At 50.4% G+C, this 27,900-nt stretch overlaps 3 protein-coding genes across 6 annotated transcripts in view; 2 read left to right on the top strand and 1 right to left on the bottom strand.

Moving 5' to 3' along the window:
* Positions 1 to 2,808, top strand: part of CPLX2 (complexin 2) — an 87,810-nt gene extending 85,002 nt beyond the window's left edge. For all 4 annotated transcript variants that reach the window (XM_049775784.1, XM_049775783.1, XM_049775785.1 and 1 more), the window contains one exon: positions 813 to 2,808. In XM_049775784.1, coding sequence (XP_049631741.1) covers positions 813 to 1,010 — 198 coding nt within the window. In that variant the 3' untranslated portion in view covers positions 1,011 to 2,808. The remainder of the gene's footprint in view (positions 1 to 812) is intronic.
* Positions 1 to 27,900, top strand: part of FAF2 (Fas associated factor family member 2) — a 475,675-nt gene that overhangs the window by 200,836 nt on the left and 246,939 nt on the right. The gene's annotated exons all lie outside the window — the stretch shown is intronic.
* Positions 1 to 27,900, bottom strand: part of KIAA1191 (KIAA1191 ortholog) — a 508,491-nt gene that overhangs the window by 337,234 nt on the left and 143,357 nt on the right. The window lies entirely within an intron of this gene.

Below are 27,900 nucleotides of genomic sequence, written 5' to 3'. Positions count from 1 at the left end.
TCCCTCTCTGTCCTTTCCAGTGGAGGTCCCATTGCCCCTCCACTGACCTGTGGTTCCAATAGGGCAGTGAATCAAGATTCCAGGAAGTCTGGCAGTTTCAATAAGGCTCATTACAGAACTTGGGGTCCAAACACAGGCGAGTGTATTTTCACAGATGATGGCGAAGGGGATCACATAGGGGCAGAGAACTGAGTGCTCCTGGACAGCCATTCATAGTGGGATGCAAATTCTTTCTCTTGGGGCCACACCCGATGGTGTTCAGGGCTTACTCCTGGCCTTGCACTCAGGGATCATTTCTGATGGTGCTCAGAGACCATATGGGATGCTGAAGATGGAACATTTATTGGCTGCATGCAAGACAAGAGCCCTGGGCCCGGAGAGATAGCACAGCGGTGTTTGCCTTGAAAGCAGCCGATCCAGGACCAAGGGTGGTTGGTTCGAATCCCGGTGTCCCATATGGTCCCCCGTGCCTGCCAGGAGCTATTTCTGAGCAGACAGCCAGGAGTGACCCCTGAGCATTGTCGGGTGTGGAAGAAGAATTAAAAAAATAAAAAGACAAGAGCTCTACCTGTTATACTATTGCTCTGTCCAGAGGATGCCAATTTTTGTTTTGTTTTGGGCCATACCCAGCAGAGCTCAGAGATTACTCCTGGCTGTGTTCTCAGGAATCACTCCTGGCGGTCCTCAAAGACCCTATGGGATGCCAAGGATCTAGCCTGGACGGCTGCATACAAGGCAAGGACCCTACCCGCTTTCCCCACACACATGAGCTTAACCACCTTTTCTCTCCTTCTGTCACCTTTCTCCCCCAGTATGGGCTGAAGAAGAAGGAGGAGAAAGAAGCTGAGGAGAAGGCAGCCCTGGAGCAGCCTTGTGAGGGAAGCCTGACCCGGCCCAAAAAGGCCATCCCGGCAGGCTGCGGGGACGAAGAGGAGGAGGAGGACGAGAGCATCCTGGACACGGTGCTCAAGTACCTGCCAGGCCCACTGCAGGACATGTTCAAGAAGTAACATCCCTAGGCCCAGCCCTGCACCCTTATTATTTGGGGGGAGGGGGGTCCCTTTTCTTTCTTTCTTCAGTTCTGTCTCAATTCTGAAGGGGGGAAACATCAGTGGCCTCTGTCTGCCCCACCCCTACCCAGGGGCTCCTCCCCCTCTGCACCCCCGTGCCCTCTCCCTTCATGCCAGGGTCCCCCACCTCTTTCCCAGGTATGCCGAAGATTTCTTTTCCCCAGTCGGGGTGCTGGTAGTATGGTGGGGAGTATGTGAGGAGAAAGCCAGTGCTTTCAGCACTGCCTCCCCAACTCCAAGATGCCTGATGTCTAAGCTTCTGTGGTGACCCCAGACATTCCTTCATGCACCCCACTGCCAGGCGGGCCACTGTCCCCAGCCAGCCAAAGTAATGACACATTCCAGCCCCTTCCAGCATGCTGATCTTTGCCCTCTCCCCAGGTCAGGGTAGGGGTGCTGAGTGGGCTGGGTTCAAGAGAATAGAAGCAGCCCCAGTGGAGGGGGTCCCCTGGGTTCTGGCCAGGCCTGATCTGGGCAAGTGGCTGGGACTCTCCTTCCCTCCCCCTTGGCCACCCAGCCTAATAGTACCCCCTGCCCTGGACCCATAGAGGCATAACCCCATGCCAAGCCACTCCCTCCAAATGGATCCTCTTTGGACTTAACTCATCTGGGGAAGGCGGGTGCGGGCACAGGGCAGGGCAGCCCCTTGCCCCCGCCACCCCACTCAGGCCCAGAGGCCCCACTGCCAGGCTAGGCCCACCTTGGCCAGCCAAGGGGCTTCCCAAGCCACCCCTCACCCTCAAAAAAACACTTGGAGCCATTGGGCAGTGATGGCTGATGCCATGTGAACCCCCTACTGGTGCAGCCAAACTGCCCCCATTCCTCTCCACTTCACCTCCGTTCCTGCCCTCTCCATGTGCTTCCAAAGCCCCTCCATCCCAGGGGAACCCTTCCTGGTCACAACCCCAAGCCTTTGGGGGAGAAGCCAATTCCCAGTGGACAGAGACCATCTGTCCATTCCTCTCATGGCCATGAACAAAGTCTCCTTGGGGATGTGTGTGCATGTATGTGTGTTTGTGTGCGTGCACACATCTGGGTGATGGTTTCTGCTGATCCCTGGGTTATCAAGGCCTCCTGCTTAGGCATTTGTGTGGGTTCTAGGAGAGCCCAGGAGATGAGAGGAAATAGTCTACCAGGGCACACAAGAGTACATGTGGGTGAGATGCGGGCAGCAATTGTAGGGCCATATACATGTATGGTTGAGGTGGCGGGGGAGTATCCTAAGATTGTACATGCGTGTTAGTCATCAGCACACCTGCACTGAGGCATTGTGTAGGAGCATAATCTTGTCCTGATATTGTACATGTGTGCAATCCTGCTTTGAGGTTTGAGTGTGTTACTCATCATCATCCTGCCCTGAGATTGAGCTAGTAATGGCACCTGGGATTGTGTATATGTGTGAATGTGTGTTTGAATATAATCCTGGCCTGAAACCGCATGTTTGTGAGTTGTATAATCCTGTCTTGAGATTTTTATGTGTGTTAGTAGCCACACCTGGTGGTCTGCAACTGAGGGTGTGGGTCACCACAGTCCAGTGCTGAAGGATGTATATGTTCGTATGTGTAGGTTTGGCAGGCTTACAGGCTTGTCAAAGGGGGAGTGTACTTGCTGGAGTGGGTGTGTCTGAGTGGAGGTTGTGTCTGAGATGTACCATCTCTGTGCTGGACTCTGATGTGTGTTCAGAACCACCTGCAGGTCAGGAGGGAAGGGGGTGAGTGAGACACTACAAGTGTATGCTGAGGGGAACCAATGCCATGAATGTGCTTCTGTGTGTGTGTGTGTGTGTGTGTGTATGTGTGTGAGAGAGAGAGAGAGAGAGAGAGAGAGAGAGAGAGTCTGCATGTACAGAAGTGTGCTGGAGAGACGAAGAACACTGGGAACCAGTGGCCACATCCCACAGGAGACCTTGTCCCTGCCCTCACGTCCTCCTGCCCCTGGGGACTCCTGCCTGAGGTTCTCTGATGCCCCCAGGACAGACCCAGGCAGTGCCCCAAGAAGCCATGTACTCCCCAAAGCAGGGGCCAAGGAGAGGGCGACTTGCCTGTCCCTGCCCCGTGGTCCCCACCCCCATTTGCATTCTGCAGGTTTTTCCATGTTAGTGGATTTATGCTTTTATTTCAGAGATAGACACGTGTCTTCTCTGTCCGTTTCCAATAGTTAAAGCCATATCAGTTAGACTCTGCAATACTCCCCAGATGAGACCAACAACCCCCATGTGTAGGGAACCAGAAAATGGCTCCTGGCCTGCCCCTTCTTGGGCACATAGGGCCACAGTGCCCCCCCACCCCATGTTTGGGACCTGCCCTTCTCCCCTGCTCTGCGCCCTCCCCAGTGCTCTCCCTGTCCTGCCCCCACCCCGGGGCCCATGTCTGTGCCTGTGTCTGTGATTGGGGAGGGTGACACCTCGCACCTTCACGTTGGCTTGTCTATTTGTGTCTATTAACCCTGGCAGGATGGTCGTTCTCAAAAGCAGCCCTGGGAGTCTCAGATCCAAGAAAGGCAGAGGCTCAGTCAAGGACCCCAGACCCCATAGAAATCCCCCCATCCCAAGCCCAGTAGTTCAGAAGCCCCCTGGCAGGGGCTTGTGGGCCCCAAAGTTGATGCTGAGGCATAAAGTGCAGGAAGATCAATGGAGCTGAAGACCTGAGGAGCTTCTCGGGGGGTGGCACATGAGATCTGTCCAGTCAGCCTGAGGGACTCCGGACCCTCAGAAGGCATTCCTAATGCTTCCTGAGTGACTCAGGACTTTTCCCATTTGAGAGTACCCTGTACAAGGGCTGGCTAGGTGATGCCTCCAGTCTGCCTCTGGACTCCTGCTGGCACCCAAGCAACAGTCTTGGAGGTCTTCTTGTAGGTGACAGCTTGGAGCTCACCAGGCTCAATCACTGCTTGGCAGGGGGGTGGGAGGTATGCAATCTCTCTTGGGTCCTGGCCATAAATACCATCACTCCTGACAGGGTCCTGACTTTGCAAATACATGGATGTGTGTGTGGCATGGATGTGGAAGACAGACATACAAGAGTGGCATGCCTAAGGGTTCATTGGGTACGTAGAGCCCCCCCTCAAGGAAAAGTAGGAATGAGAACAGAAGGAGGAATTGGGGGAGGATACAGTATTCCCCAACACACACAAGCAGGTTCCTATAATTGGGGTTCTCCCTGCCTGCCCTCCACATCCTGAAGCTGTCTGCCAGCCAAATTCAGGGGTGTCACCTCCACATGCAAGCAGGAGGACCACTCCCTCCAGGCTTGAGGATGTGAAAGAAGCCAGTCCACAAGGGGGAAAAAAGATCAGCCCAGCTTCCCCCCTGGCTAGCAACGTAGCCATCCCCTGAGACTGGGGGCTAGAGCAAAATCTGAGCTCACCCCACTTCCAGAGCCTTGGCACCCCATTACTGGGGTTGGCTGTCCTGTTGCCCATCCGCCAACCTGCGACGCCACCCCACAGCGCCCCTGCCCTGGACCCTACATTCTGAGGGTGCCTAGGGTGAAGAGGCAGATGGCTCAGATGAGGAGGACCCATGGCCCATTCACTTCGGGGAGAGTTGGAGGTCTTGAGCTGGCACAAAAACGGCAGAACGACCATCCTGCCCAAGTGCGGGCTCCCTTCCCCACCCCTGTGCTGTGTCGGTGTCGTGCTTCCTTTACATGTGTCAGTGCCTGGGGGAGGGGAGGAACCTCCCTCTGTGCCCCCAACCTGACCAAAAGCCATGGCTGTTGCTCCCCCTCTGTATGATGCAGACGCTAAGATGTACCAAACCAACCATGACAACAAAGAAAAGGCCGTGTACAGCAGTCCGTGTGTCTGTCCTCTTCTGTTCTCCCGACACTGTGAGGGGGGCACTGGGGCACCCCATGGGGCGAAGTCCCTGCCCACACCTTCAGCACGGTCCTCACTTCTGGCCCAGAGGATGGAAATTCCCTGGAAATTGACCAAGGCCGCTCCTGGGTCCCTGATGCCCCACTGCAAGGGGTCTGGCCTGATCACCACCTCCCCTCCAAAGGTACCTGTCGGGTTCCCCATGCGGCAGGGGTAACTCCTCCGAGAGTCAGGATGCTAGAGATACAGAGAAAGAAAACCTCAAGTTTTGGGTTTTTTGAGCCATACCCAGCAATGCTGAGGGATTACTCCTGGCTGGTGGAGACTAGTGGGGACCACATGGGATGCCTGGGATTAAACCTGAGTCAGTCAAATACAAGCAAAGATAGTACAGAAGGCCCCAAATTCTGTTCTAGACACCAGAACTTCCCCTCCCTGCTTTGTGGAGGAGGCAGGGCAGACCAGAATCCCACTCATGCAGATGCCCCCACCATCACCCTGCCTTAAACAAAGCTGTTGTAACCTGGTTAGGTGCCTTGGATTGCCACATTCTGGTCCCCATCTCTCCCCTCCCCTCCATCCTCACCGTTCCAACACCTCATCCTCAGAGACTTATCACAAAGGACGTTAACTCCATCACTCCAGCACCCTAGGGAATTCCACCCAAATCATCCCATGAGGCCTCATTCCAAGATACTTGCTCAGCCCCATACAACCCTAAGGACAAGCATTTCTGACCCCTACAGGCTCCCCCACAGTCTTGTATTTCTGCCTAGAATGAAGAAAGGTGCCTCTGTCTGGTCACCTTCAATTCCCCAATATCTAGCCCATACCATATTCTATGCAGCAAAGTCCCAACTCAGAGCAAAACCTGCAATTTCTCTGCAGCTCTGCTGGCCTTGGAATCACCAAGGCTCAGCCCCCAGCATGGTTATCCTGAACTGCCATTAACTCCAACACTGGCTGGGGTCGTCATCACAGCTATGACCTCAGATGCAACCGCCGGGAGCAAGTGGGATCTGGACCTCACCCCTCCTCATTGCATGGCACTTAGCCAGCTCTACTGTGATTTAGCACATCTCTGGGAAGCTTGGGAACTACGATGGGATCCTTAATCTGTCCCATTCATGGCTATGGCAAGTCCAAGGGTGGATGCAGGGTCTAGCTCCATCTCCTCCATGCGGTAGGTAGGTACAGCTCATCAGCCCCCTCTCTGAGTATCTCTGCATTCCAGACAGGATTGAGGGGTAGGGAAGGCAGAATCCAACCACTCTTGGAGGAGAGCTGTTTTCTAGCTTGGATTTGGTTTGGAGGATAACAACTGGATGTGTTCAGGGCTTATTCCTGGCTCTGAGCTCAAGTCAGGAATCAGTCATGGTGGGGACAGAATTCTCTGGTCAGCTGTGTGCAAGTAAATACCTTTTTTTTTGGGGGGGGGGTCACACCCAGTGGCGCTCAGGGGTTACTCCTGGCTTTATGCTCAGAAATCACCCCTGGCAGGCTTGGGGGATCACATGGGATGCCAAGATTCAAACCGAGGTCCGTCCTTCGTTGGCCGCATGCAAGGCAAACGCCTTTACGATGTGCTATTGCTCCAAATCCGGAAGGTAAATACCTTATCCGCTGCTCTATATCACCTGACACCTCCACCTTGTTCTTATTTTGGGACCACACCTGGTGGTGCCTAGGTTCCACACCCAGGAATTATTCCTGGTGGGCTCATGGGATCGTGTGGGATTCCGGGGATAAAACCCACTTTTCAGACAAACACTTTACCCACTATACTATTGTTTGAGCCCCTGAAATCCATCTTCTTTTAGCAAACCAATAGCACCTAAGGCTACTATGGCCCCTGGGTGGTTCCAGTGTCCCCCAGAGGAGGTAAAAACACAAGGTTGTATCAAGACCTCCATAACCATCCCAGTGAGCTCCTTTCACCAAGTCTGGGCCAGCTGTCAAAACGGAGAGCCAGTGGAGTTTGGGATGCTTGGGGACAGTGAATCCAGTGTACTGGCTGCTCTCTCACAGAAGAGGAACAGACAAGTATACCCCAAGAAGGCCCAATCACGTTGTGGGGGATGACTGGAGCCTGTCAGCAGAAAGAGGCTAGTTTTGATGGGCTTTTTCACCCCAAGGCTCAGAGCACAGGGAATCCCAAAATCCAGGACAGGAAAAAGATTGAGGTCCAGTCTCTCTTCACCAGCAGCTAGAGACCCTCCTAAGTCGCCTAGGGTAGAGGGGTTCTGGCTGTGTGTGGGCGCTCATTACCACTTAATGTGGGGGACCCTGTCCTTCTACTATGCAAGCTGCCAGCAGGGAGGCAGGGGTTGGTGAAGCGCCTCAGCAGGCCCCATAATTGACTGCAAACCGGCTTCCAGACCACTCACTTAGCACCAGAAATTAATTGGGGCTTTGCTGGGCTGATCTAAGAGATGATGCGATACTCCCCGAGGACAACGCTTTTCTCAGCTGGGATTCTCCCTCTGGCCTCTGGCGGGCACCAAGCTGGGGGTGAATGCATGCAGTATTCAGCTGTGAGAGGAGTTAAAACATGGCAGGAGGTGCACCAAAGCCACAGTACAGCAGGGAGGGTGTTTGCCTTACCCACAGGCAACTGGGGTTCAATCCCTGGCACACCAAGCCTTGCTAGGAGTGACCCCTGAGCATTTTTGGCACCCCATGGGCTGCCTCAAGCCCAGCCAGGAGGAAGCCCTGAGTACCACTTGGTGTTCCCCCAAGAAAACAATTGAAACGGGCTCCTTGGGGTGGAATGGGCTGGATCTCCTTGGGTTGGAAGCCCTGCAAGCAGACAGGGCTCTATGTCTAAGCAGGCCAGACAGATAGCACAATGAGCAGGGCATTTGCTTTGCAGGCAACCAACCTAGACTTGACCCCCAACATCCCATACACTCCATCAAGTCCCACCAATAGTAAGCCCTGAGCACTGCTGGGTGTGGCCCAAACCAACCCTCACCACCACTACACACACACACATACACACACACACACACACACACACACACACACACGCAAGCACGCGTGTGCACATGCAAGCACACTAGCAAGTGAGGCCCTGAGTTGGATCCCAGCCACCACTCGGCTCCACAAGCACCAGTGGATGGGGCCTGGTAGCCTCTGAGCACCCCCACGCTCCCCTAGGCTGGTTCTGATGGCCAACAAGCACTCACCATCCAGCCAGCATGGAATTGCAAAGTCTGAGCACTGAACCCTCAGCCCACCCCACCAAGCTTGAGTATCATCAGGGGTGACCTCCAGATCCCCCTGAAGACCAAGCACCTCTGTGAAGGCCTCTAACAAGAGAAAATGATCAGGGGTTGGAGATATAGTGAAGTGAGGAAGGCACTTTCTCTTGTACAAGGCCAACCCAGGTTCAATCCTTGACACCTCATATGGTTCCCCAAGCACTGCCAGGAGTGATCCCTGAATATGAGTTAGAAGTCACCAATGAGCATCTGAGGGTGTGACCCAAATCTCCCCCCAAAAGAGAGAAATTGATTAAAATGGCATACCATATCTATTACTAAGGCAAGACAGATGAAGACAATAAGAAGGCGAAAGACAAAGATAAGAATTAATTATCAGGGCCCGGAGGGAGAGATAGCACAGCAGTGTTTGCCTTGCAAGCAGCCGATCCAAGACCAAAGGTGGTTGGTTCGAATCCCGGTGTCCCATATGGTCCCCCATGCCTGCCAGGAGCTATTTCTGAGCAGACAGCCAGGAGTAACCCCTGAGCACCGCCGGGTGTGGCCCAAAAACCAAAAAAAAAAAAAAAGAATTAATTATCAGACTACTCACCAAAATAAAAATCCTCAAGTCTGAGAGAGAGCACAAAGGGCTGAAAAAGGAGGAGCTTGGCAGATTGAGGCACCTGGGTATCTGATACTGCATGGTGCCCCAGAGCACTGAGCCAGGAGTAGCCCAAGCCTCCTTAAGATGCTGCCCCTAAACTGAAAATGAAGATAAAATCTTCAAACAACTCCCATGAGCACCTTTGGAGTGAACTCAGAGCCCAGAGCCAGGTGTTAGGCCCTAAGCACTTCCAGGGGTGGAACCAACTAAAAGAATCTAGCTGACTAGATTGTACATTCTATGTTTATGTACAAAATATGCCTTCATGTGTCCCAGGGAGGATGGAGAGGTTGTAAGGCTCACCTTGGCTTCTTTGGTGTCCAGGTTGCTGGACAAACTCATCATCCTTCTCTCGACCATCTCCATTGTGTCAGACACATCCAGACTCTTCCATCTCTACCTTGCCAACATTTCCATCTTCTCCACCATCTCTATCTTCTTCACTGTCTCTAACCTTGCTAGTTACCACCCTCCTCCACCTCTCTTCTTCTACTTCTTTTTTGTTTTGTGTTTGTTTGCTTTTGATTTTGGCCCACACTTAGTGACACTTAGGAATTATTCCTGGCTCTGCACTCAGAAATTATTCCTGAGGCCGAAGAGATAGCACAGTGGTAAGGCGTTTGCCTGCACTCGGCCCAACACAGGATGAACCCCAGTTTGAATCCCGGCATCCCATATGGTCCCGAGTCTGCCAGGATCGATTTCTGAGTGCATAGCCAGGAGTAACCCCTGAGTGCCACCAGGTGTGACCCAACCCCACCCTCCAAAAAAAGAAATTATTCCTGAGAGGAATAAGAGGGACCATATGGGATGCTGAGGATCAAACCTGGGTCAACCGCATGCAAGGCAAATGCCTTGTCCACTGTACTATCGGCTCTGACCCCATCTTCCAATTCTTTTTTTCTTTTCCTTTTTTTGTTTTTTTTTGGGGGGCCATACCCGGTGACACTCAGGGGTTACTCCTTACTATGCACTCAAATTGCTCCTGGCTTGGAGGACCATATGGGATGCTAGAGGATCAAACCGCGGTCCGTCCTAGGTTAGTGCTTGCAAGGCAGGCGCCTTACCACTAGTGCCACAGCTCCGGCCCCACCTTCCACATCTTTTTAAAATATTTTTTTTGTTTTTGTTTTTGGGTTACACCTGGCAGCATTCAGGAGTTACTCCTGGCTCTACACTCAGAAATCACTCCTGGCAGGCTCTGGGGACAATATGGGATGCCGGAATTTGAACCACCATCCTTCTGCATGCAAGGCAATCACTCTACCTCCATGCTATCTCTCCAGCCCTTAAAATAGTTTTTAATAGATTCACCATGACATACAGTTAAAAAGTTGTTGATAGTTGACGTTCAATCATACAGTGTTCTACCATATATCCCTTCACCAGTATTCATTTCCTGACACCAATTTCCCCAGTTACTCTCCTTTTTCAACCTCTACACACAAAAACAAAACAAAAAATGCCTTCAAAGTGGGGAGGGTGCTTGCCTTGCATGCAGCCAAACCAGGTTCAATCCCTTGCATCTAATAATGTCCTCTGAGCACCACAAGAAGTGATGCCTGAGAGCAGAAGCCAAAAGTAAGCCCTGAGCATTGATGAATATGGCCCAAAGAAAAAACAAAACAACATTTGCCTTCACCAGTTGTGTACATCTTGGGTAAAGAGTTGGGACAAGTGATCTCGTAGCAGTTCGTCAGGAAATGGCAAAATGATATGTGGAGATAAGGAAGTCTACAAATAACCAGTGTTGGTGGGGTAATGGTGAGAAAAGACCCCATATCTATTGTATGGGAATGTGGTCTAGTTCAGCCTTTATGTAAAGCAATATAGAAATCATTGCAAAGGGGCCAGAGAGATAGCACAGTGGTAGAGCATTTGCCTTGCACGCAGCTGGCCCGGGATGGACTTGGGTTCAATTCCCGGCATTCCATATGATTCCCCAAGCCTGCTAAGAGCGATTTCTGAGCACAGAGCCAGGAGTAACCCCTGAGTATCACTGAGTGTGGCCCAAAACCCCCCAAAAAATCACTGCAAAATATAAGAATAAGGGGACCACAGCAATAACAGAAAGAGTAGGGTATTTGCCTTGTATGAGGCCAAACCAGGTTTGATCTCCAGCATCCCATATGGTTTCCGAAGCCTGTCAGGAGTAATTTCTGAGTGAAGAGCCAGGAATAATCCCTGAGAGCCACCAGATATGGCCCCAAACAAACAAATAGGAATAGAACTCCCATAATATACCGCAATACTATCTTTTGGCATCTATCTCCCAAACACAAAAACATTAACTCAAAAGACTATAGGCACATGTATATTCATTTCATAATTAATACAATTGCCAAAATATGGAAACAATTTAAATAGCCACTACAGATGAATGGATCAAGAAATCGTGGTCTATGGGGCCAGAGTGACAGTACAGCGGTAAGGTGTTTGTCTTGCACACAACCAACACAGGATGGACGGCAATTCTAATCCCAGCATCACATATGGTCCCCCAAGTCTGCCAGGGGTGCTTTCTGAGCACAGAGCCAGGAGTAACCCCTGAGCAATGCTGGATGTGACTCAAAAACAAACAAAAAAAAAAATTGTGGTCTAGGAAACCAGAGTGATACTAAGTGGGGAGAGCTATTGTCTGTGTGCAGTCAACTCAGATTTGTTCCCCAGCACCCCATAGGATCACCTGAGCACCACTAGGAGTGATCCTTGAGCTCAGAACCAAAGTAAACCCTGGGCACTGTTGGGTATGGCTCAAAAAGCAAAAAAAAGGAAAAGGAAAGTAAAAACCTGTGCAGCTCTAAGAAAGAACAAAGTCATGCAATTGTCAGCAACATGGATAAAACTAGAGATCATGCCAAGTGAAGTCACTCAGGAGCAAACAGATAGATCTAGAATGATCTCTATTATCTATGGGACTTAAAGATACACAGCAAGGGAGCAACAAAGGGCCAACGACACAACAAGAGAACTGATCCACGGTTCTGAGCTAAGTTGGGGGAGTCATAAGGCATCCTTATGGGAGGACAGTGGAAACACAGGTGATGGGTGTGGTATTGGAATTCTGTACATTAGAAACCACCAACACAGTACTGCAAATCACAGAACCTTATTTAATAAAACAAATTCATTTTAAAATATTGGGACCATAAATAAATAAATAAATAAATAATTAAAAAGGGGGGCGGAGCAATAGCACAATGGTAAGGTGTTTGCCTTGCACCTGGCCAACCCGGGACAGACCCGGGTTCAGTTCCCAGCATCCCACATGGTCCCCTGAGATTGTCAGGAGCAATTTCTGAGCACAGAGTCAGGAATGACTCCTGAGCACCGCCAGGTATGGTCCAAAAAACTAAATAAATAAATAAGTAAATAAATAAATACATGAGAAAAATTGGGACCAATGCAATAGTGCAGAGGATCAACATTTGCCCACATGCACCCTCGAAGTCCTATATGGTCCCCCAAGTCCCACCAGGAGTGATTCCCTAAGCACAGAATCAGGAGTAAAATCTGAGCACCACTTTCATCCCATAATGAAATGTGTCCCCCAACCCTCAAAAATAGTATGTAGTGTGGCTGGAGCAATAGCACAGTTGGTAAAGCATTTGCTTTGCCTGGGGCTGACTCAGGTTCAATCCGCAGCATCCCATATGGTCTTCTGAGCACTATCACTAATGACCCCTGAGCATAGAAGCCAGGAATAACCCCTAAGCACTAGAGTGGAGTCCCAGAGATTTTCAAGAATGTCCAGGCAGATGCTGGTGCTCTCCAGCTTTGCAGGACCTGAACAGCATCACATTCTGGAGCCCATACTTTGAGTCACTGGCTGGTTGGCTAAGTATTACAGGAGTGGCCACCACTTTCAAGCACCACTTGCTTGAGAGAGAGCCTGAAGTGATGTCTTCAAATGTGGGAGCCCAGGTTCCATCTCCGGCATTGCAGGGTCCCCCAAATAGCCACGTGTGACCCTCTCCTCAAATGACCCTTATGCCATGTATTTTGTTGTTTGTGTTCTTGTTGTTGAGCACTCAACGGTGCTCAGGATTTACTCCTGGCTCTATGTTCAGAGATCATTCTTGACAGGACTCGAGGGATCACATAGGGTATTGGGGATCAAACCCTGATCAGCCATGGAGAAGAAAAGCACTTTTCCCACTGTACTGTCGCTCTGGCTCTGCATTACTGAAGGCTCATCTGGGTTCTGTGGGTCTCAAAGCACTTCCTTAGCCTGGAAGCTTCCACCAATACCTCCTCCTATGTGTTCCATGCATCCATCCATCACACTCATCCACTTGTCCATGCTTCCGTCCATTCATCCACACTTCCATCCATCCATCCATGCTCACTCTTTGCTGCTATCAGCCTGCTTTTAGTGAGGTAGAGGAGGGAGGCATGTGGGGCTCTCTGTGGCCAAACATCCCTTCTTTGAGTCTGAAGCTGACACAGGGACAGTAACTGTCAGGCATAGCACCCACCAGTGAGCAGCAAGGGCCCCCATCTGAAGGTTTCAGAAATGGACTGGGGAGGGAGAGTCTGGAAAGAGTTCAGTGGGAACACGGCTGCCTTGCTGGTACATGTCGTTCAGGCTTTGGCCTATTTTTAGGCCACATCCAGCAGAACTCAGGACTTGCTTCTGGCTCTACTCTCATGGATCACTCATGGGGTTTTGGAGAACCTATGGGATGACAGGATCAAACCTGAGTCTACCACGTACAAAGCAAATGCCCTCCGTGCTGCACTGTCTCGGGCCCCATTGCTAGTGTGTCTTTCCCTACTAGTCTTACCCTCACTTACCCATGGGAAGAGACAAAGCAGGTCTCACCCAATTATCCCTGTTTAACAATGCCCAATATCCAAGTTGAGTGGCCTAGAACAAGACCACAGTTATGGGGACAAAGAAAGAACAATGGGGAGGTACTTGTGTTTCAAAAAATCCAACCCAGGTTCAATTCCTGGCACCCCACAGGGTTCCCAAAATGTGCCAAAAATGATCCCTGAGAGCAGAGCTAAAAATCCTGAATACTACTGGGTGTGGCCAAAAAACCCCAAAAACGAAGGGGGGGATTGAGCCACACCCAGTGATGCTCAGGGTTTACTCCTGGCTATTCATTCAGGAATTACTTCTGGCGGGCCCAGGTACCTTTTTTTCTGTTTGTTTGTTTTGTTTTTTGTTTTGTTTTTGGGCTACACCAAGTAACATGCAGGGGTTATTCCTGGCAATGCTCTCAGAAACCGCTCCTGGCTTGGGGGACTATATGGGATGCCGGGGATGGAACCCAGGTCCGTCCTGGGTCAGCTGGATGCAAAGCAAATGCCCTATCAGCGTGCTATTGCTCCAGATGGGCTCAGGTATCTTATGATATGCTGGGAATCAAACCTAGATCAGCTGTGTGAAAGATAAGCGCTCTTATACCATCTCTCTAGCCCCAACACAGGGCTCTTGCATACCTAGACTGCCTTCCACACTATTCCAGTTGCTTCTTCCCCCAGATCTAAGCAGCACACCACAAGGAGAGGCTCTGGCAGCTGCCAGTCCTAATCAACAGTTTCAGTGGAGACCTCACTCCACGAATTGATTTGCCATCAGTTAACCAGAAAATGTGCATGCCCTGCAACTTGCTGTCAAAATCTATTTTCCAAGAACTTCATCCACACATCTAGAGACTGGAGACTGAAGCTCTTTGGGTCCCCATGTGTCCTCAGTCCCACAGCCCATGCGTCCTCCCACCCATCCCAGAAATTCACTTCATGGGAACTTAATGAAGATAAATACTTTCGGGCCCGGAGAGATAGCACAGCGGCGTTTGCCTTGCAAGCAGCCGATCCAGGACCAAAGGTGGTTGGTTCAAATCCCGGTGTCCCATATGGTCCCTCGTGCCTGCCAGGAGCTATTTCTGAGCAGACAGCCAGGAGTAACCCTGAGCACTGCCGGCTGTGGCCCAAAAACCAAAAAAAAAAAAAAAAGATAAATACTTTCATTTTTTTCTTTTATATTTTTGAGCCATACCCAACAATGCTCAGTGGTTACTCCTGGCTCTATACTCAGGAATTACTTCTAGTAGTTTGAAGAACCATAAGGGTTGCTGGGAATTGAATCTGGTTAGGAAGCATTCAAGGCATGCTCCCTTCCTGTTGTATTATCCCTCCAGTACCCAAGTGCTTTTTTTTTTTTTATGGGGTCACATCTGGTGGTACTCAGAGCTTACTCCTGGCTCTGTGCTCAGGGATCACTCCCAGTGCTGCTCAGAGGACCCTGAGGAGTGCCTGGGATTGAACCAAGGTTGGCCAGATGGGAGGAAGTACATTATATATATTATATATATATAATTTTAGATAATTACTTTATTTAAGCACTGTGGTTACCAAATTGTTCATGATTCTGTTTCAGTCATAGAATGTACACTACCTTTCACCAGTGCACATTTCTCATCACCAGTGTCCCCAATTTCCTTTCCACCCATCCTCCCCCACCTGCCTCTAGGGCAGGCATTTTTACTTCTCTCTCTCTCTTTCTCTCTTTTCTTTTTTGACATTGTGGTTTACATTATTGATAATATAGGGATACCGTGCATATCACTTTATCCCTTTCAGCATCCAGTTCTTGTCCAGAGTGATCAGATCCAAATATCATTGTCTCTCCAATGGACCGTTCACTACCCTGACTGCATACATCACTCTGTGGCAAGCTTCCTATCATGGACTAGTCACCTGATCCTCGTCTCTATTATCTCTGGATATTCTTTTTAAAGATATTATATCGCTCTTCCTCTGACTCATTTTACTCAGCATACTAATTTCCTGTCCATCATGTATAGGTAAATTTCATGACTTCATTTTTCCTAACAGCTGCATAGTATTCCATTGTGTCGATATACCACAGTTTCTTTAGCCATTCATCTGTTCTCATGGGTTGTTTCTAGATTCTGTCTATTGCAGGGGTGGCGAACAAGCTTGACACAAAGAGCCAAAATTTTAAACTGTGAGAGTCCGAGAGCCACACAACGCAGTGACCTTCCAAAACAGACACTCACACAAAAGCATCTAATTTTAATAATAATATATTAAACACATATTGCATTTTGTCATTTTGAGTGAGGGTAAAAATCCTGCAGGAATGGTGTGGGTGTGCTGCGTCCTCCACACTAAGAACTAACAGCAAGATGTGACCCAACATGTGACACACGGGTCCCCCCATTCCCTGGCCCATGTAGTTGTTTCCGAGGGATGGGAGACGGGATGATGCAGCCTGGGGGTGGGACTACGTGCTCGGAGATCTCTCCTCAGAGGTCCCTCCTCAGAAGCAGCAGAACAAAATCCAAACTTGGCAAAGAGCCACAGTATCCAAAATAATGATAAGAGCCGCATTCATTTTGGCCGGGAGCCACATGTTTGCCACCCCTGGTCTATTGTAAATAGTGCTGCAATGAATATAGGAATGCAGTGGGCTTTTCTGCATGGTGCGTTGGGTTCCTAGGAGTGGTATTATTTCTGGATCATGTGGAAGTTCAATTTCTAGTTTTTTAAGGAATAAAAGGCTGGACTAGTCTACATTTCAACTATCAGTCAATTTCTAGTGCAGCTAGAAGTAATCCCTGAACACTGCTATGTATAGCCAAAACTATCAAACCAAAAAATAAGACTCAAGTTTAACAGAGAGCACCCAGTATCCAAATACAAACCCCCGAAACGTGCTACAGGTGCGGGAATATATCCCAGGCACATATCTTGGAGGGTTCAAGAGCTGAACATAGAACCCAGATGACACAATAGCTACAGTGCCAGGCTTGAGAGTGTGAGGCCCTGAGCTTGATCCTCACAGCTGCACAAATACACTGTTAGCCAGGTTGCACACACCTCAGACAGGAATGTGCAAGCACCATCATACAAACAGGAATGGGGTTCCAACATGCCTCAAGGTCATGTGTGTATTTGTGTGTGTGTCTATAGAGGGGGGAATAAAGAGGGGGAGGGAGAACTGGCAGGATAAGGGGTGACACCTCCTCATTCCCAGGAGTGAGAAACCCCAAACATAATCCCCGTGCCCATGATCCTAAAGAGGGGGGTCTCTGAGCCAGACAGAAACAGAGCTGCCACCTGCCTGTCCACAGCTCCTGGCCAAGCACTCCAGAGGAATTGCAGGCTTCCAGCTCCCCAGGGATAGGCTGACAGCTACTCCTACTCTCCACTTCCACCAGCCTGGGCTCTGGGTGGACACCTTGTTCCATCTCAACCTGCCCCTGGAGGACTCCCTTCAGAGCAACCTTCCTTGCTGAGGCCATCAGGCCAAACATGGTGCCTTCCTCAGAGCCCCAGACCCAGCTTTAAGGGGTTTTGGTTTGTCTTGAGGCCATACCCAGTAGTGCTCAGGAATCACTCCCATTTGGGGGGGGAGGGCACACCCGGTAATGCTCAGGGGTTACTCCTGGCTCTGCACTCAGAAATTGCTCCTGGCTTGGGGGAACCATATGGAAAGAAGGGGGATCAAACCGTGGTCCATCCTAGGTTAGCACGCAAAGGCAGAAGCCCTACCAGCTGCACCACTGCTCTGGTCCAGGAATCACTCTTTTTTTTTTTTTTTGTGGTTTTTGGGTCACACCCGGCAGTGCTCAGGGATTATTCCTGGCTCCATGCTCAGAAATTGCTCCTGGCAGGCACGGGGGACCATATGGGACGCCGGGATTCGAACCGATGACCTTCTGCATGAAAGGCAAACGCCTTACCTCCATGCTATCTCTCCGGCCCCCCAAGAATCACTCTTGACGTGACTTGGGGGACTCTACAAGATTCTGGGAATAAACTGGGTCAGCGTTGTGCAAGACAAATGCCCTACTCACTGAACTGTCACCCCAGGTTGGGGTGCAGGGCATCAGGAATTTGGATTCTAGGGGAACAAGAAGTCTCAGAAGAACAGTGTGTGGCTGGTGAAGACACCTACCCAAAACCCTATAATCGACTTGTAACAGCTCTTAAATGGACTTTATTTCAGTTTCCGGGTGCCACCCAGCTAGGCTCATGCTCCCTCTGGCTCTGCAATTAGGAATTATTCCTGTCAGTGCTCAAGGAACCATCATGCCTTTTTCCACTCCTCTATCCTCTGCTATGGCTGCTGAACCAGCTGAATGTAGGTCTGGAGTGTTGGCAGCCATTCCGCCACCTGAACAGGAAAACCCCAACAAAAAAGGCAAGAAGAGCTGAATTCTGCAGGAGAAGCAAATGCATGAGTGTCCCCCAAATCAAGAGCCTCCAGGTTGATCTCCACTTGTCTGTTGAGCTTCACTGTGCTGGCTCCTTGCCCCCAACTTTCAATTCCTGAGCCTGGTTCATCCCTGCCATTTATTTTCAAACTTTGCCACGTGCTGCCCCCACCCCGAGAAAAATTCACAAATCTATCCTATCACTCACTGAACCCTTTTCTCCTTAAACTTGCTGCTCCCTACTCTTGAGCAGATGTTTAGTGTCTCAGGAGGGAGCGAGCAGGCAATCAAATGTCCCTTTCCCAAGGACCCCCACCTACCCACCCACACAATGCAGAAAAGAAAGCTGGTAGTAGGGAGAAATCTCGAGTAGAGACCAGCCCCTCTCCACAAATCTAGAAATATCCTCACCAGTGATCAAAGCAAAGGTAGAAGCTTTTATCATTGCAGGAGTTAAAAGCCTGTGTCATCATGTTTGTTTATACCTGCATAAAAAGAACAGAAAGGACACATGGGATGGAAGCTAAAATATAAGGTTTCAGTGTGGTGAAGGTTTGAGGAGAGTTGGCAGTGGGGGGAGGGTGGACACAAATGTGGGACCTCAATGCTTTCTCTCCAGTTTTGTATCTCTTGATTTTCCAAATCAAAGGCTCTACACCATTTTGGGGGGGGGGGGGTGATATAGCACAGCCGTAAGGCATTTGCCTTGCATGCGGACAGACATGAGTTCTATTCCAGCATCCCATATGGTCCCCCAAGCCTGCCAGGAGCGATTCCTGAGCACCGCATGGTGTGCCCCCCCCCAAAAAAAAAAGGGCTCTACTCTCTTTTTAAAATAAATAGGCTTACTTGTTTTTCTTTCTTTTTCTCTTTTTTTTTTTTTTGATTATTTATTTGGGTTTTGGGTCACACCCAGCAGCGCTCAGGGGTTACTCCTGGCTCTATGCTCAGAAAATCGCCCCTGGCAGGCACAGGGAACCATATGGATTCGAACCACCATCCTTCTGCATGAAAGGCAAACGCTTTACCTCCATGCTATCTCTCCGGCCCCGGCTTGTTTGTCAAGCCAGTGTTCTCTTTCTTTCTTCTGTCTTCTTTCACTCTGGAGAAGCCCATGTCCTCTCTTTTTTTTGGCGGGGGGGGGGGGGCGGGGGCACACCGGTGGGACTCAGGGGTTACTACTGGCTGTCTGCTCAGAAATAGCTCCTGGCAGGCACGGGGGACCATATGGGACACCGGGATTCGCTGTGCTACCTCTCCGGGCCCCCATGTTCTCTCTTAAATACATACTCCTTTTTCTTTGTTTTGTTTTGTTTGGTTTGGGGACCACATCCACAGTCCTCAGGGGTTACTTCTGGGTCTGAGCTTATGTATTATGGTTGGCAGTGCTCCAAGGACTATATGAGATGCTGGGAATTCAACCCGGGTCGGGCACATGCAAGGAAAATGCCTTCCCTACTGTACTATTGCTATGGTCCATATTCTTCTCTTTATTTCCCCTCACTTCTAAGTAAATTTCTTTTGTTCTTGTTGTTTGAGGGGTTTTTTGGGGGGGTGGGGGACACCAGGTCAGCTATATTCAGGACTTATTCCTAGGTCTCCAGGGATCACTCCTGGTGGGTTCCAAGGACTCTTAGGGATGTTTGGGATTGAACCTGAACCAGTTATGTATAAGGTAAGCACCCACCCCCACTGTACTGGACTGCTCTGGTCCCTAAGTAAATTGGGGGGGGGCGTGTTGGGGCCACACCCGGCTACACTCAGGGGTTACTCCTGGCTATCTGCTCAGAAATCGCTCCTGGCAGGCAAGGGGGACCATATGGGATGCAGGAATTAGAACCACCATTGGTCCTGGGTCGGCTGTTCGCAAAGCAAACGCCCTCCCGCTGTGCTATCTCTCCAGCCCCTGGTCCCTAAGTAAATTTCTATTTATTTTCATTTTGGCTTCACTATACATAAAATATGCAGGAGTCTGGGAGACCTGAGTGTAATGGTGTGAAGGACTTAAGTGGGACCCAAGAAATAATACAATGTCTAGAAATCTTGCCTTGCATGAGGCCAACCTGAATTCAATCCCTATCATCCTATATTGTTCCCTAAACCCCACCAGGCGTGATCTCTGAGGGCAGAGCCAGGAGTAAACCCTGAGTACTAACCAGGTATGGCCCCCAGCCTCAACTGTGGTCCTGGCTGTCCCACTCTCCCCTTTTGAGGTGCCCGATGGAGGAATTCCCAGCATCCAGTCATGGGCTCCCTGCAAGGTTCAATCCAGTCCTTTAAATGACTCCCTGGTAATAGCAGACATCACCATTTCCAATCCCTCAGCATCCTCACGGTGGGAGAGGCCAGCAGCCCAACCTCAGAGAACCCCAACTCCGGCACAGCTGGGTGCAGCCCAGAAGGCTGGCAGGAAGACACCCCGCACCCAGGAGGCCCATTATTATTCAGGAACCATCATTCTAATTAGCAGAGCTGCTGAGGTAACAGGCCTCACAGCCAGGGGGTGGGGTGGAGGACCAGGCTGGCAATCCTTCTCTCGACAAATGGCTTTTGTTTACCCACAGCTGGCAAACAAGCTCAGCGCAAAGCGCTAAAACAGCACAAATGGCCTTTGAGAGGACCCTTCCGAACAAGCGCAGGGCCCCTTCGTGTTGCAGTGTACCCCACCCGACAGCCCACATGAGCCACCCTAAGTCCCTGGATCATCTTCCTGGAGCTCTCTCGGCCACCACCACCACCCCACCTCCCCACCCAACCCCCGTCCCTCCCAGCACAATGTTTATCTTCCTTCTGTGCCCCCTCCCCATTTTGGGGTGCAGTGTGGGTACTTTCACCCCAGGATGGAGCCCCAGGGCCCTTCAGTGCCCTCCAGGTCCGCTCTGTCCTCCACACTGCCCACCGGAACTCTCCCAACACTCAGCTCTGCCTCTGGCATCCCAGTTTAGTGCCCTCCTGGCTTCCCAATGTCAAGGTCACGACTTGGTTCTTTTCTGCACCACTGTGGGCTTATCTCTGACACTCAGCTGGGAGCAAATCACGGAAAAGATGGCGGGAAAGGGGGTGCCCCCCAGAACTCTGTATCCCAGCACCTCCTCCATGCTCCATTGGGCAGCCTCTCAATAGAGCATGGACACAGATACACTTAAATCCACACATGCTTGTTCATATATGCACCCAGATCCACCCGTGTCTGTACACTTACATGTAACCACATGTGTACACACCCATTCATGTGATCCATGCACACACAACACATTCCAAATTCCAAGCACACAAATGTCTGCACATAACCTGTGCACATGCTTTTTTCATATATGCATCTGCCCCATGCACAAGCCCCTCCTGAGCATATTTGAGTCTTCTTTTTTGTTTTTTTTTTGTTCGTTTGTTTTTGTTTTTGGGCCACACCCGGTGATGCTCAGGGGTTACGCCTGGCTATGTGCTCAGAAGTCGCTCCTGGCTTGGGGGACCATATGGGACACCGGGGGATCGAACCAGGGTCCGTCCTAGGCTAGCGCAGGCAAGGCAGGCACCTTACCTCTAGCGCCACTGCCTGGCCCCTCATATTTGAGTCTTCTAATGCCTGGCCAGAAATACTACATGCTTTGTGGGTTCCCCCAGGCCTCTGTTCTGCATATCCCAAAAGCCCCTTCCCCACCCACCCCCAGGGAAGCCTGGCTCCTGCTGCTCAGCTAGGACCCCACTAAGTCACTGAAAGGGCGGCCTTTAAAGCAGCCCAGAGCTGGAGAGCACAAAGCAGGTAAGGCTTGTGCTTTGCACTTGTTTAAATCCTGCAAATGCCTATGGTACCCTAAGTTAGGAATGATCCCAGAGTAATACCAGATGTGATCCCAACCTCCCCAAAAGAAAAGTCAAATAAAAGTCCCAAATTAGCTAACCTTGGAATACTGAAAGTACCATAAATATTATAGGTATTAAAAGTGCAAGTATCAGGGTCTGGAGCAATACACACAGTACAGCCTCAAGTGGACAATCCTGTTTCAATCTTGAGCATCCCATATGGTCCTCCAATGCACCACCAGGAGTGATTCCTGAGTGCAGAGCCAGGAGTAACCCCTAAGAATCACCAGGAATAAGCCAAAAACTTAAAACAAAAAATTGTGCAAGGGGCTGGAGTGGTACCACAGGGGATAGGGTATTTGCCTTGCATGTGGCTGACACAGGTTCAATCCCTGGCATTCCATATGGTCCTGAGCATGCCAGGAGTAACCTCTGAGCACCACCAGGTGTGTTTCCAAAAAAAAAAGAAAAATAGCAAGAATTGGGGCCCATGAGTCCAGAGAGATAGTAGTACATCAGGTAGGGCCAAGAGATAGAGCAACAGGGAAAGTGTTTGCCTTGTACCTGGCTGACCTAGATTTGATTCCTGGCACCCCATTAAGTCTCCTGAACCCCACCAGGAGGGTTCCCTAAGCACTACTGGGTGTGTTCCACAATCAAAACTACAAAGAGAATGACAGAAGCAATCAGAATAAATTGACCAACAAATAAACAAAGTAATCAATAAAACCAGCCCCATCCTGGCTTCTGAGGCATTACACCTGCCAGCCTTTCCAGTTCAACCCTTTGACAAGTGGGAACTGGGCAGATTCCTGTGGCCCCCTAAAGGTATTGTGTAGCTTTGAAGGCCAGGAATGTGGTCTGGATCTGCCCCGGGAGCCCCGTGGCACCCCCAGTTCTTATCTATACCTATGCCTTTTCCCAGCTCAGCTTTGAGCCAGCTATGTGCAGGCGCCAGTCTTGAATTTGTCTCTAATGTTTTTTTTCTATTAATGTCATTCTGCGCTAATGAGTCGGGCACACTCGGTCCCAGCTGGAGCCTTGGGCATCTGCTGATTAATTGGCACAGAAGAGGTGGGAGGAGGAGGAGACAGGGTGGGGGAGCCCCGGGTCTCTGTTTCAAATATCGGCCAGGGGCCTTAAACCTTCAGCTGCTTTGAGAGCTAAAACTCGGTTCCACCCTCCCTCCCTAGCAACTTCCTGCCCCCAGTGCAGGAATAAGATAATGAAGGGCAGGTCTGCATAGTTTGAGGATGGATAGAGGGATAAAAACAAGAAGATCTTCCTGGCCCTACCTCATTCCAGCCTTCCTGAACCTCAGTTTCCCCATTTGCAAAATAGAAACAAAACCACCTGCTTGAGCAGTTTCCCAAAGTATCATAAGAAAGCACCTTCCTTCCCTCCTCCTTTCTTTCATTCTTCCCTCTCTCCTTCCTTCTCTCCTCTCCTCTCTATCACAGTGCTCAGGGATCCCTCCTGGTAGAGCCCTCAAGGACCCTATGGGGTGCCTGGGATAGGGTTGGCCATTTATAAGCAAACAACATGTCCTAACAGCTATTTGTCCCCCCACCACCCACTTTTGTTTCTGTTCTCTAAAAGAAAATAAAATAGAGGCCAGAGCAATAATCCAGCAGGAAAGACACCTGCCTTCCACATGGCCATCCTGGGTTTGATACCTGGCACCCGTGGGGATCCTCCAAGTCACTAAGATTGATCCCTGAGCACAGAGCTGCCAGGACTAAGCCTAAGCATTGCTGTGTATGGTTCAAAAACACATTTAAAAAATTAGGCCTGGGCTGCAGCTCAGTGGCAGAGCACAGTGTGCATGTGAGAGGCCTCAAGTTCAGTTCCAATGCTACAAGAAGAAAAACCAGGGTGGGATAGAGATGGCGTGTCTGTGTGTGTCTGTATGTCTAAGTGTCTGCGTGTATGTGTCTCAATATGTCCCTGGGCTTGATTCCTGATAGACTTCCAGAAAGAAATGAAGTGTTTTTGTGTGTGTGTGTTTGTTTTGATTTTTTTTTTTTTTGGTTTTTGGGCCACACCCAGTAACGCTCAGGGGTTACTCCTGGCTATGTGCTCAGAAGTTGCTCCTGGCTTGGGGGACCATATGGGACACGGGGGGATCGAACCGCCGTCCGTCCAAGGCTAGCACAGGCAAGGCAGGCACCTTACCTTTAGCGCCACCGCCCGGCCCCTGTTTTGATTTTTTTAATGGGGTAAGAGGCATATGTCAATGTCTGGGAACCAACAGGGCCAGAAAGCTGGCTCAAATGACTGGAAATACAGCTCCTTCCTGCCCTGGAGTGGGCCACAAGCATCCCTGGCCTGGAACAAGTTTCTACCACTCAGATGAGACAGCCAGGCTCCCAGTGTCCCAACTGCCATTTTGTTTTGTTTTGTTTTGTTTTTGTTTTTGGGTCACACCCAGTGGCGCTCAGGGGTTACTCCTGGCTCTACACTCAGAAATTGCTCCTGGCAGGCACAGGGGACCATATGAGATGCAGGATTCGAACCACCAACCTTCTGCATGCAAGGCAAATGCCCTACCTCCATGCTATCTCTCCAGCCCCCCAAATGCCATTTCTGAGCTGGGAGGCTCTGACATTCTTGTGTCTTGAAGTGGACTCACAGAAAGATTGTATCTTGTCCATGGTCCTGGAGCGAGGAAAAGGTTGATTAGTGAGAGGAGAGGGCAGAGAAACTGTACATATACATGTATATAGATACCACACATACACACACATACTCACACACACACAACACACACACACACACACTGGCTTTGGCACCAGGCCCTGAAAATTCTAAGAGCCAGTGTCTGTGCATGCTTCGCTATGGGGGTGTCATTAGAGAGTGTTTATGCCCCCATCCCTGGCAAGAAGGCAGTGGGAGAGGGCCCAGCAAGGATCAAGAGCAGTAAGAACGGGGTGAGAACACAGCTCACTGTGGGTCTGACCCATTCATGGACAGGCAGCAAGGACTGGAGCAACAGTACAACAGGAAGGTGAGGCCTTGCACCCAACCAACCTGGGTTTGATCTCTGACATCCCATATGCCCCCAAAGCACTGCCAGAAGTAATTCCTGAGCATAAAGTATAACCCCTGAGCACCCGAGTACCTCTGAGCAACACTCATTGTGGGCCCAAAGCCAAAATCAAAATAAGAAGCACCAGAGAGGAAGTGGCTGGACTCCAGGTCCCTAGGAGTCATGTCAGGGGTGGCATTTTTTGTGAAAATTTCTGTTTTGTGTCAACACCCTGGCACCCTGGCACCTTTGCAACTAGAATTTGGGGTGATACACGTTTCCCCACCCCCAGGAGGGAGAATTTGGCCTCTGTGAGGAAAGCAGGCTCTGAGGAAGGCGTTCTGCCCCCATGGCTCAGCACCTGGCACTCCTCCCATTTCTCCAGCTTCCTCCCAGGCCCAAACTGAGCAAACACAGAGCATCCGACTGGCAGCTGGGTAAACAGGGCGGCCCCTCCCGGGACAAATATTTGCCCATAAACCTGCCGCGTCTCGGGAGTGTCTGGGCGACTGCCAGCTGGGGCCAGTCTGGGGTGACTGGCAGGATGACCAAGTCCAACACCCCTGGGCCTCTCTCCCTGAGACCCTAGGGAGTGGAGAGGATGAAGACCTGAGATTACCCCCAGGCAGAATACCTCCCTAGGTGCCACACCCCATGGAGTTTGGGGGCCAAGGACACGGTGACCCCAAGTAGAATACTTGGTAACTTGTCTTCTGCCTGGGCATCAGTTAAGTAGGGCCAGCACCCCCAGTTTCCTCCCTCCCCTCTCCCCTATACAGCCACCTCCTCTTCCCTGTCCCTCCTCATCCTCCCCTTTCCTTCTCTCTCCTGTCCTCTTCCTCCCTCTCTTCCTCCCCTCTCACCCTATCTCATCCTCCTCCCCTTCCCCTTCTCTTTCTTCCCCACCTCCTTCCTCCTCTCCCTTCACTTCTGCTTCCTCATCTCCCTTTCCCCCTCCTCCTTCATCTTTCTCCTCCCTCTCCTCTATCACTTCCTCTTCCTCCTCCCTCATCAAACTAAGAACCATGGGTACCACCAGATCATTATGGAGTGGGGGGAGGGCCTAGAGACCAGACCAGCCTCCCTCCAGGCTGTCTCTGAGTTTCTGCATCTCCTGCACAGTAATTAGATACCCAGTTCAAACACTCAAAAGATACACAAAATGGCAGGACCAGTTTTTTCAGGCTTTGTTTTGGTTTGTTTTGAGGCCACATCCAGCAGTGGTCATGGGTTGCTCCTGGCTCTGCACTCAGGTATCACTCCTGGCAGGGGTCAAGGGACCATATGGAATGCCAGAATCAAACCCAGGCCGGCAGCACTGTACTTGCTGGACTATGGCTCCAGGTCTGTTTCGGGGGATGGGGCTGAGTTTGGTTTTTTTTGGGGGGGTTACACCTGGCAACGCTCAGGGGTTACTCCTGGCTCGACGTTCAGAAATCACTCCTGGCAGGCTCGGGGGTCCATATGGGATGCTGGGGTTAGAACCACCGTCCTTCTGCATGCAAGGCAAATGCCCTACCTCCATGCTATCTCTCCGGCCCCCAAAGCAAAGCCAACCACAAAGGGATTTGAACCCCCAATCTTCTGATCTGAAGTCAGATGCCTTATTCATTAAGTCATATGGTCCCTGGGTTTTGTTTCTTAAATCGTGACTGTAAAGGAGCACACGTCAAAGACCCGCCTGCTTCAGCATTTTCCCTTCTTTTAGATAAACTCCGCTTTCATGATGACACAGAACACAGAGTCTGCCTGTGTGGCCCTCTGGACTCATGATAGTCCCCGTAGAGCAGTAACGAACAACAAAGGTCCAGAGAAGGGCCTTAGCCCGGCCTCCTGCCAAAGTTAATCTGTCTTTCCTTTTTTGGAATGGGGTGTATCTCTGATGGTGCTCCGCACTTCCTTCTGGCTCTGCACTCAGTTATCACACTAATTATGCTTGGGGACCATATGTGATACTAGGCGTGGAACCTGGGTCAGCCATGTCTGCATGTGTGTCTCTGTGTCTGTGTGTCTGTGTATAGCTATATGTCCTTGTGTGGTGCGTCCTTCATTTTCTTAGTATTACTTCTTCTCACACATTGGTTGTACTCACCTTTGTCAGGGTGCTATGTCCTAAGTTCACACATTCGATCTGGGTTCAATCCCTGGCACCCCAGAGGATACCCAAGCCTGCCAGGAGTGATCCCTGAGACTAAACCAGGAGTAAGCCCTGAGCATCACTGGTTGTACACCTGCACCCCCTCTACCCCCCCCAAAAAAAACCCAAAACATTTATTGAATGAAACAGTAGCAAAATTCAGAATTTTTAAAAGGATATAGGCACACCTGTGTTTATAATACACAGTTAGTTCAATAGCCAAGATAAGAAAACTACTGGGCCTGAGAGATAGCACAACATTAGGGTGTTTGCCTTGCACGGCCGACCCAGGACGATCTTGGATTCGATTCTCGGCATCCCATATGGTGATCCGAACCTGCCAGGTGCAATTTCTGAGCACAGAGCCAGGAGTAACCCCTGAGGGCCCCCCCCCCCAAAAAAAAAGAAAAGAAAACAATTACAGATCAAGAAGTTATGGGCTGTACTGGGGCCAAAACACTAGTATAGTGGGGAGGGCACTTGCCTTGCATACATGTAACCCAATTCCAATCCCAGCACCTAATAAATTCCCCCAAACCCACCAGGAGTGGTCCCTGAGTGCAAAGACAGGTGAAAGCCCTGAGTACCTGTGGCCCAAACTCCCACCAAAATATTAAGAATTTTTGTTTGTTTGTTTTGGAGCCATACCTAGCGATGCTCAGGAGTTACTCCTAGCTCTGTGCTCAGGAATCTCTTGTGGTAGGGCTCAGGGTACCTCATAGGATGCCAGAAATCAAACCTGGGTCAACCACATGCAAGGCAAACACATTCTGCTGTACTGTCCAAAAAGTTAAGAATTTCTACCCTTGGATCCGAGAGAAAGAGGACAGCAGTGAAAGTATTTGCTTTATATACCACCACCCTGGTTGTATCCCCAGCACCTCCAGCCCTGCCAGGTGTAAGCCCTGAGTGCGGAGCCAGGAGTCAGGCTTGGTGTGGCTTTACCACTGGGTGTGGCTCAAAAAGGAGAGAAGGAAA

This window comes from Suncus etruscus, chromosome 6, assembly GCF_024139225.1.
Source record: "Suncus etruscus isolate mSunEtr1 chromosome 6, mSunEtr1.pri.cur, whole genome shotgun sequence".
Lineage (NCBI taxonomy): Eukaryota > Metazoa > Chordata > Mammalia > Eulipotyphla > Soricidae > Suncus > Suncus etruscus.
This window is presented reverse-complemented; position numbering and strand designations above follow the sequence as displayed.